Source organism: Myxocyprinus asiaticus, chromosome 18, assembly GCF_019703515.2.
Source record: "Myxocyprinus asiaticus isolate MX2 ecotype Aquarium Trade chromosome 18, UBuf_Myxa_2, whole genome shotgun sequence".
Taxonomy (NCBI): domain Eukaryota; kingdom Metazoa; phylum Chordata; class Actinopteri; order Cypriniformes; family Catostomidae; genus Myxocyprinus; species Myxocyprinus asiaticus.
The window spans coordinates 20,291,730-20,302,803 of NC_059361.1; the positions used below are offsets into that span (position 1 = coordinate 20,291,730).

An 11,074-nucleotide genomic window follows, 5' to 3' on the forward strand; every position below is an offset into this window, starting at 1 on the left:
TTATATGCACTTTCAAAAGAAGAAAACTTCTATTTTATTAGATATTAGAGCATCTGAGCAAAACTGTTTACAGCGTTTGCTTAGCTCTTCCTCCTTACTGGAGGTTGGAACTTTATTTTCCAACTTATCTGGCATGATTGGTCACAGATCAAACCCAAGGAAAAAGCATCACAATGTTGGCAAGGTTGCCACACATAAAAATCAGAAAACCAGGTATTAAAAGCACAGATTCAGCAGATTAGAACTGCGGAGAACATGAAATGATCCAAATCATTCTTAAATTTCTTTTCCTTTAATTTTAGTCTCAAAGACAGCTTCTCAGTGTACCCATGACCAACCAATGCCTACACTGTGCATTTAAAACAAGAAAATAAAAGAAAAAATATCTAATCTTAACTAAAAGAATCTGCTAACTTATCTTTTCTAAATTCGGGGTACCCCTGTCTGAGTGGAGACACCAAGAGAGACGAGTTTTCTGCAGACTATCATTTGTGCGCCATCCTTATGGAATATGGGGTATAACCCCTGCCGCTCACTCAATCTCTCCATCAGACAGTCCCTAATAAAATAATAAACTCTACCTATCTTAGTTTTGTTGGTTGATCAAGTCTACACCGACAAAGCCGCAACTCACATGTAAATGTGTTCTCCAGACATACTTAAACATAGGAAATCAAAAACAAAACAAATAATAATGGGTTCTTACATTTAAATATCAAGACTTTACAATGTTTAATTTAATATTGTTCAAAATTGTGTTCTCTCATAAACTGGACCAGACAGAACGTAAAACAGACACATGAATGTGAAGTTTTCACATTTAAAATTTGCTTCTCATACTCAAGTTCAAAATAGAATTTGGTTTTTCCTCTTTCCCATTTCTTTGAGATTTTATCAATCAGTTCTTTACACAGTGGATTTCTAGTTAGTATTTCCACTGGAGTGTTTGCCATAATTATACCTTATTGTAATGTAACTACACTTATCTTCAGTACAACTTTTTAAAATCAATTATTTAGTTGACTTTAGTTTAAAGTAATACACTGGACTCAAAACTTTATTATTTGTTCAGATAATATGATACGAACTCTAAGCACAGACTCGCTCTTTCTCAGTTTAGTTAATCTTATATTACGCTTCCTTCATGGCGTGAAAAGAACAGCCCAAGGCTGAATTCCAGCCAGCTAAGAGTTAACTTTTTGCTTTCATTCACACTTTTACAAATAGTAGCACTTCACAGTCACTTCACACACACTTTCAGACACAAATACAAACATTTTCACAAACACAGAAACTTTCACACTTTTTACAAACATAAGGCCTTTATAAACACAGAGCTCTCAGAAAATACAATAAAATTCTAAAACACAACTATGACTTCAGCCCCTCCTTTCGCTCTCCTTCTCTCAGCCACACACTCTCAATCCTGTACTCATTTACTCCCACTGTGGAAGAGAGAAACAGGTGCTTTTCTTATTTTTAAATTTTGTTTCTTTATTAATGATTCTCTCCAAAAATGATTACTAATTCCCCGTGTTTCTATTAATAATCTTTCTAATTCTATTTCTTTACTTTTTTCGATCAGTCTCCTTTCAAATTCAGTAACGGCCTGCCTCCACATTAGGATTTCTGTTTGAGGAGGAAAACAGAGATGAGAAAGAAAAGGCTTCTCTAATTTCTCTTCCTGCTCACCTAGCCCTCCCTTTCTCGCTCCCTCTGCTCTCAGTCTCCAGCCCTCCCTCTCTCGCTCTCTCTGTCTGTTCATTCACAGTTTCCTGCACTCACACAATCAGCCCTGCGGTCTTCACTCTCACTGTGTGTGTGAGAGAGAGAGAGCGAGAGAGAGAGAGAGAGAGAGAGAGAGAGAGAAACAGAGGCTTCTCTTACTATTAATTATGTCTTTGTCAACAATTGTGTTTCTTATCCAAATCACTCTAACTACAACTTGAACGGTATTCAGACAAGCAACAAAGCCAATGTCTCAAACATTTTAGAGCTTTAAATAATTTTTTGACATCTATTCATAATTTCCTCATTCATTTTAGAACTATTGAATATTAAACCTCATGTCTCTGTTGTTTCACAGTATATTTCTTATGAGAAAAACAATCATATAGATACATATCATCACACTCATCCACACACTCACACAACATAACATATTGCAATCAGCATAAGCAAGCACAATACAATGAACATAAACATCTCATTCAACACAACCAACATATTATGACAATGCAATTACTTTGTACACAACGCATCACACAATCAATATGTATATTTACATCAACTTATTCAACATATACATATTTACACTATTCAACACAATTTTCAAATATCAGACGTCTTAACTATCACTATACCCCTCTTGGGTAATCACGCCTACTGCGTGCCTGCCGATTCAGCCCAAAATGCAGTGCTATTTTGAGAACAAGGCCAACCATCAACGTGGGCTCCCTGTCCTCAGCCAGGTCAAAGGCCAACCATCCTTGTGGGCTCCTTATCATTTACTGGTGTCACTGCACCTTGCGGTATCCGCAGGTTTTTAACACTCCCCTCCTGGGAGACCTACCAATGCAGCCCATTCCCCAACTGAGAATGCAGTATCCGTAGGATTTTCAAAACTTGCCCATTCAGCCCTCCCAGGGGTGCAAGCAGTGCCATCCATCAAATTGTGCGCTCACCGCTTCTTTACCAGCTCAGGGGCCTCTGTCTACGCAGGCTCCCCTTCTATGCTGGTGCCCCCCTGAGAGCGGTATCCGCTAAGTTTTGTGTGCACTTCAACTTATTTACAAGTCATATTTACATTTGCATGCATAGTTTTGAAAACTGGAACCCAGTTCTCTATTTTATCCAATTAATCATTTAATTAAGTTTGAGACTGGAGAGGCTCATTGAGCTATCACTGCCAAGGTCAAACTTACAACAGACCACACAAAACACCTTTTAAGCAAAATCGCTTACCTACATTTTTTTTGGCGCCAGTGATTTTGTGTAGTCCATGTCAGCGAACCCGCAGCATTGCTCTCTTGGCCCCTTTCCCAGCCCCACGTTGGGCGCCAAATATGTTGTGGAGCGTACGATACCTTTTCTTTCCATCTCTGTAAGAAAGCTCTCGGAGTCAGGAGTTCCAGGTGTCAAAGGTTAGAGTTTATTGAGCAAAACCAACAAACCCTAGATGTCAGCTGAGATCTGAATCCCTTGGTCCATACCCTCATCTTTTATACAGTTTCTTGTCTGATATTACCTCATGTGTACGCCCCTTCATTATTTTTTGGTTGTCATGGATACCGAATGAATATTTCACTTTTAATACAAGTTTGAACATATTAGCATACTTTCTCTGTGTGGAAAATTTGAAGAACATTGTCCACATTGATGAGAAATTATTAGAGAACATCAGTTTTGGGGGTAATCATTTTCTTACTCTTGTTTTATTGTGAATAAAACATTACTTCGGGAATTACCATGAAATGAAACTTTGCTTGTTGTATTTATTGATTTGTCTGTCTTCAATCAATGTATTTTGGGACATCCTAGGATGTAAGGTCATGGAGAAAATCAGGCAAACATGCAAGGTGATCAGCAGGGGACAGATGGAACACTGTGTTACAGCTGGACCTGTGCTGTAAGAAACATGGTTGCAAATGCTCCTTCTAGAGTTTTATTAGCTTTATTCAATCAGAAAGCTTAGATTAGTAATCAAAACAAATGAATAAATTAAGATAGATAGATAGATAGATAGATGATTTTGTAAAGTACATTTAGTCCAAAATATTGTAAATGAGTATTTTGGTTTGCATGCATGTGTGTGCATGTCACAGGATACTTCGTCTCAGGGTGAGGAAAACTAAGAGAGTATTTTCAGCTAATATGCTAGAAATGATACATATGCAAGCATTAGAAATATTTGAAATCACTATACCACATTACAACTGTCCTAGTGTACTGTTACAACTATACCTGGTATGGGGACAATTGTAACAAAAGCATTCCATGCCTTAAACACAAATTGTAGAAAACAGGAACAACGTATGCAGGGTTTTGGCATTTTTTTAGTGTCTCAAGTGGAACAAAATGGCATGTTTATTCTGCTCTATTTGTGCAGTACAGCAAAAAGCATGAATCAGGGAAACCTTTGAGCAGGGAAACCCAAGAGCAGGATAAGCTATTCTCAGTGGGAGCTTTTTACCATAATTAGTAAAAATGTATGTGTGATCCTTCCATTGTTGTTTTGTTAGTTTCTAAGAGATGTCTGCTTAGTCATGGCTGCTCTACTTGGGGAAAAATGACTTCAAATGCAAATTTAGATAGATTAGATCAGTAACTTACTTTTTTCTGACACTGATGAGGGATTATAATGAGACTTATTTGCTCTTCCATATTTATTTGTTTTTTAAATGTAAGATTTTTTTTAACATTCTTTCAATCAATCAATCAATCAATCAGTTCTTTGTTTCAACTATCCAGTCAAAACAAAAGTTACAGCAGTTACTTAAAACAGTTTCAACATTTGACATAATATTAAAAGCTTTATCAAATTAACATTTTATTACAATGTTTGCTGTCACTGGCATTGTCACGCGCTACCGGGTTCTACATTCTATGTAGTTTTTCAAAAGCTTTATCATGAACGTTTCCTGAAAAATATGAATAAAAAACGTATGATGGACGAAACAAAGTAATTTGACATTTTTTAAAATATATTTTGTATTAATATGATTGCTTTACATATTATATAATGATATTATTTACCAATTATGTGTATTTATTTTTTATTCTATAAATAGTTCTAATTGCTTGATTACACAAATCTTTGCGTCCCTTTTGGATCTTCAAGTTCAGCCTGTAGAGCAACTTTCAGCACCTCCTGATTGATCAGCTCCCTCAAATCCTCTGGGTTTCCCGATGATGAACCCACTGAATCTCCCCAAGTATTCCGTTTAGTCTCAGAGGGTAATGGGTAGTCTTGTAGCTGACCGTTTGAAATACTCTTCTTGCCCATAAAATGACCTAGAAGAAAGAAATTAAGTTGGAAACATTATTGTGTTTAAATGTTTGGACATATTTGCATAATCCCATGATTTAAATATCACCAGATTCAGCAAATACAGTAGCCTACCTGTCGCCCAGAGATTCCCACGTGGATGTACTGATGTGCTTAAAGATATGTTGGGAGCATTATGAAGGCAAACAATAGTCTATATTTGCCAGGTCCATCTTCAGCCCTCACAGCCATCTTCTCATAGATTAGTCAGTTCAGATTCAACTGGTTGTGCGTGCTCTTCTTTCACCATCTCTTCGACTGTCTGTATTTACATAACCTCAGTGTGGTGGAATATCACACAGCTCAGAGGTCATAGTTTTTGTAATTAAACACATAACGACAACAAATGTTTTATCCATTTGAATGAGATAATTAAATACACACTGACTCAGCCTCAGCTGGAAGGTATAAGATATTTATCCATGTTTGAATTGAACACTGTGGACGCAAGTCTTTAAAATTGGTTCTGTCCCTGAGTAATTTCACTCTTTATGGCCCTATATGATAGATAGAATTAACAGAATAGAAAGATAAGTTTTTAGGCAAGCATTCCTCCTCTCAGTAGCAGAATGATTCTGAGGAACTCCATCTGACCACTTGGTTGATGGCTTGTTAATTTTAAATAATATACTTCTATTCTATGCATTGTACCTGAAATACATGTAAATTATTTAAAAGGTGCACATGCATCTTATAAGCCTCCCTGTTGCCCATTAATTTGTATTTGGAAGAGTGAAATGCACCTTTCATGTGCTACTAACATTATTATGATATGCTGCTTGCAGTATAAAGACTTAATTTATCTTCCACTGTCAGTTCTAATTAAAGGAATATTCCGGGCTCAATACAAGTTAAGCTCAATCGACAGCATTTGTGGTGTAATGTTGATTACCACAAGAGTGAAATTCGACTCGTCCCTCCTTTTCTTTAGAAAAGCAAAATCAATGTTTTTCGGTGAGGCACTTACAATGAAAGTGAATGGGGCCAATTGTTTTGAGGGTTTAAATGCAGAAATGTGAAGCTTATACATTTATAAAAGCACTTATATCTGTTTAAAAAAGCTGAAAAGTTGTTGAAATCCTCATTTTTGTAGGTTCATGGCATTACGTCATCATGCAACGAAGTTGTAAAATTGGATATAGCTTTATACAGAAGAGTTTAGTGAGTGATTTTATCACTGAAATTATGTTAATATTGTTTATGTCTTGTGCCTATACTTTTGAAACGGTGAGTATTTTTTATTTTATCCCCTTTTCTCCCAATTTGGAATGCCCAATTCCCACTACTAGTAGGTCCTCGTGGTGGCGTGGTTACTCACCTCAATCTGGGTGGCGGAGGACAAGTCTCAGATGCCTCCGCTTCCAAGACCGTCAATCCACACATCTTACATGTGGCTTGTTGAGCATGACACCGCGGAGACTCACAGCATAGGAGGCTCATGCTACTTTCCGCGATCCATGCACAACTTACCACGCGCCCCATTGAGAGCGAGAACCCCTAATCATGACCACAGGGAAGTTACTCCATGTGACTCTACCCTCCCTAGCAACCGGGCCAGTTTGGTTGCCTAGGAGACCTGGCTGGAGTCACTCAGCACACCCTGGATTCGAACTCGCGACTCCAGGGGTGGTAGTCAGCATCAATACTCGCTGAGCTACCCAGGCCCCTGAAACAGTGAGTATTTTAATGTTTACTCATTGGCCCCATTCACTTCCATTATAAGTGCCTCACTGTAACCCAGATTTTTTCTTTTTTAAAGAAAAAGGAGGGACAAGTCAAAATAAATTTTTGTGGTAATTAACCTTAATCACTTCAGGCCCCATATATGACTTATAAAAGAGCACACTTTCAAATCTGGCCGAACATTTTTATTCCATACAAAATTTTACCTTGAAGAAAGAAGTTATACAGTTCTCACCATATGGTGCAAGTACATCAATGAGTAAAGTCAGATCAAACAAAATTTGAATTTGGTATGACATGAAAAACATAACAATTCCAAATGCTTCCAGTAATTTTTTGTGTACCTCAAGTTTGCGCTGTTATTGAACATAGAAAAAGCTAACTTGACCTTTGTCTCTAAGAGCAAGTACAGGATTTTTGACAAAAAACACAATAGAAACTGGTCACCAGAAGGATGTGTTCCATGGTTTGACTGACTCTGTTTTCACTCTCTATGAACCAACACAAACAGTCCAAGCAAGCACAGTACAGCATACTGTCAAGGAAAAACAAGATGTTAGAGCAATGCTACAACTTTTCACCAAATTAACATGATTACGTGCACTGACATTAAAAGATAGCATACCTTAAATTTGGGGTAGTCATTCATCAAAATTGTGACAATTCCGATGTAAGGCACAAACCTGCCACAGAGGAAGCGTGATCAGGGTATGGCATGGAACAAAGAGAAATGTTCAAAGTTCCATTTTTAAATACTAGGATGAGATTTGTTTGTTTAAATGTGTCCAGGGCTTCTACTACCATTAATATTACAATGAGATTACTGATATGGAAAGCGCACCAGGTGTTGATTAAATCACAGTAAATTCTAAGCCACAGTTTTTTGAGTTTACCCTCTTGCTCTGCCGACCACATCTTTCTTCTCCAGCCAGTGCTGGCCCTGCTTGTAAAGGCCCCTGTCATCCACAGCATTATTGTCACCTTTCGTTAAGAACTTGATGTCACCATTTTCTCTGAAATCAACCGGCATTATGGTTACTGAAATGAACAGAGCTAACAGTATAATCAGACAATCACTAACACTACAACTTGAATTACTAATATAGCTTGGTACATACTGCGCCCTCCCAGACCATCTTAAATTCTCATGATGTGTAACAAATCTTGGAGATTTGATTATCATTTTTCTTTAGAACAAAAGCGCACCAAATGCTAAATGAAGGCCCTGCTAAGCTCCTCCACTGGTGCTGAAAATGCATTCCGAAATCACTCTCTCACCCAAGAAATTATGTGCACTGAACCGATGATCTTACTCACTTCTCATGAATTTTTAGGACTCTGTGTACAATGGGAATTTCTCTTCCCTCAATCCTGAACACAACGATTTCTCCCACTCTGATTGGGTCTTCAACACGATTTGTGAGGAAGAGGAGGTCTCCTCTGTGAAATGCAGGTTCCATGCTTCCACTAAAAAATAATAATAACAATGACATTAACAGTTAAACTTCACTGATGTAGACATAAACAGTGTTTTAAAATCTGCTTCAATATGATCATAAATCAACTGTCAAATCTTCCACTAGGTTTGATATTCTGATCAAACAAGGCTTTTAAGAAAATATGTTTTATCTTAAAGACACACCCACCTGCTGGCGATGCCAATCAGAAGACAGGGACACAACCCATGTTTTTTGGGGATGTGTTAAAATACAGGAATTTTGGTTAAAGATTCAGGGATTTATGTGTGATGGGTTGGATACAAGGTTTTCATTTTGCCCCAGACTCTGCATTTTGGGTGATGGGGAAGTCATACATTTTGGGGATAGCCACTTGAGAGGTTGGGTCCTGGGCGGAGTTATGGTGGCCAGGCGAATAATACTCAGGGGGTGGAAGATGGCTGGGGCACCCTCGTTTCGGGAGTGGTGCGGGGAGATGAGCGAGGTTGCGGCATTTGAGGAGGCAATCTTCAGAAGGTTAGGAAAGTGCGATTTGTTTAATAGGAAGTGGGGTGGATATTTTGATTTTTTGGAGGGTTCTCGGGGAGGGGCAGTGGAGATTGATTTTTGATTTTTAATTTTTAGTTTGATGTGTATGTGCACTCTTGCTTTTTGAAAGTATTTTTTTTTTTTTTAGTTTGTTTCAAATTTTTTGCTATAATTGTAAGAGACCACTGTAATACATGTTTGTGTGGGGTGGGGGGCATGTTCAGGGGGAAGGGTTTAATTTATATATCTGATTCCATATTTTATGTTGTGTCTATTGGTTTGTTATGAATGGAATCAATAAAAATGTTAATAACAACAACAACAAAAAAAATAAAATATGTTTTAGAAAAAGACACTTATAATTTGTAGGGATGCACCTTTATGAAAATGGCCGATACCGATTTGAACAAAAACCTATAGGCTGATAACAATACCTTGCCACTCACCGTATTTTGCCATCAGATCACTTTTTACTTAGGAATGCTTAAAAAAGTACAAAGAGTTACAAATGCTTTTTCACTGTTCTTACAATAAATAATTTCCATTGAACATTGGATCTGTTGAACACATGAAAGGCAAAAAAAATTAAAGAAAGCCACAGTGAAAGAAATGTACAAGACTAAATATGAAAACATTATGATTGATATGAAAAAAGGTTATTTTATACTTCTTAAATATTTTTGCACTTCAGTTTTTGCAGTTTAGTGCAAAAGGCCATCTTGCCATTTCAATCTTAATTCAATCAATCATGCAGCATTAATGGATAAAACACCAATATCTCAGAAGGCAACGTCTGCTGGCTTCAGAGTGTTTTGAATGGTTTTCCCTGATCACGTCCATTTATGGCATTTTTTCTGCATTAACATGAGAACGGGAACATTTTTGTTTCTGGATTGTGCGTTTGAATTCACAGAGATTTACAAAGTGTGTTACCAATATCAGCGTGTTCATGCTTAGTTTAGTCAATAATTGGCCGATATGGGCAGCCGATACATCGGTGCATCCCTAATAATTTGGTTTCAAATTAAATAATGGAGGTTCAACAAAGCCTATGTATCTTAAAGTCACACAGTTCTCTACAGCAATGCAGGAAAATGGAAATATGACATAAACAGTAAAAGCAGTATGCAACAAAACATATGACCATGGTGTCCATCAACAGGGACTGAGAGTGATGAGCAGACATACTAGTTGCCTTACCTGAGAACAACCACGATTGGGCTCTCACTTCCAGTTACAACCATCAAGCCTTTCCAAATCATCAAGGCTGAAGATACAATCATTCCAAAATTCAGCACCTGATAATAAAGCTGAAAAGCACCAGAAATAATGCTTAAAAACAGCAGCAATTGGTTTAATGTCTTTCACCCCTTTTTCTACTTCCCTTTTGCTCTTTGTTACACACCTAATGAAGGTATAGACTGTTAGTAAATATAGGGATGACTGGTGCAGATTTAAGCTCTCTGGCTGTGCAGTGTGCATTCGCTTAAACCAGTGTGGTTCTCAACCTTTTTGACTCCAAGGACCCCCACTGTCTGTGTCTGATTAAAATAATTAATCATGGATAATTTTTGATTCAGATAGAAGTTTCAGAAAGAGTCTGTTTATAATTTGTAGGCATACATCTTAAAAGTATTTTTTAGAATTGTAATTAAGTTGAATTATTTTAATATTTCTTATTTTAAATAAATTTTAAGTTAACTTGAGGCCCCCTTAGAAGTGTGCTGAGGCCCCTAGTGGGTCCCGGCCCCTTGGTTGAGAACCAATGGCTTAAACTAAAGTTAAAAGCATTGTGGTGTATAAATTAAACAGTAATGTGAATAGCAGCTGTTAAATAATAATAATAATAATAATAATAAAAAAGGTCAGCCTTCTGTTTTATTCTCTGTGCCTGCACAATAACTGCACCATATGCAAAGCAATTCAAACCATACTGTATTCGTACTATCCTTAGTAAAGAGTAGTAATAAATGTGTAGGAACGTTATAGCAGCTGTCAGTCATTCAAGCTGACGTGTAGTAACAGAAAGCAATGGAAAAAGAAGCATCGAGCGAGCTAGCTAAATAAAACTAAATCAATAAAATAAATACACACCTGGCGCTTATTCATTCGCCGGACATCATCGAGGAAGTCTAAAGATAACATTTTGTCTCTAAACTAAATTTATATGTTAACAGTCTAACAAAACAATGGCAGAATTAAGATTTTGTTGCCAAAAGTTGCGCCGCTACTGCTGCTCGCTAGCGGAAACGCGGCAACTCTTTTCCGGTTGTGTTACTTCCGGTGAAAAAAAAAAAGAAAAAAGGATTTGTTAATATTTGTGTAGTTCCGTTACAATAAAATATTGTTATAATCAGAA

General features: G+C 37.2%; 1 protein-coding gene across 1 annotated transcript; it reads right to left on the bottom strand.

Moving 5' to 3' along the window:
• Positions 1 to 6,900: 6,900 nt before the first annotated feature.
• On the bottom strand, positions 6,901 to 10,983 carry LOC127455707 (signal peptidase complex catalytic subunit SEC11A). The gene is made up of 6 exons (XM_051723770.1): positions 10,810 to 10,983; positions 9,916 to 10,025; positions 8,048 to 8,197; positions 7,624 to 7,743; positions 7,356 to 7,413; positions 6,901 to 7,265 (listed from the first exon to the last, which is right to left on the bottom strand). Exons 1-6 carry the CDS (start codon positions 10,858 to 10,860, stop codon positions 7,215 to 7,217), a joined length of 540 nt encoding a protein of 179 aa, XP_051579730.1. The 5' UTR covers positions 10,861 to 10,983; the 3' UTR covers positions 6,901 to 7,214.
• Between the last annotated feature and the right edge of the window lie 91 nt (positions 10,984 to 11,074).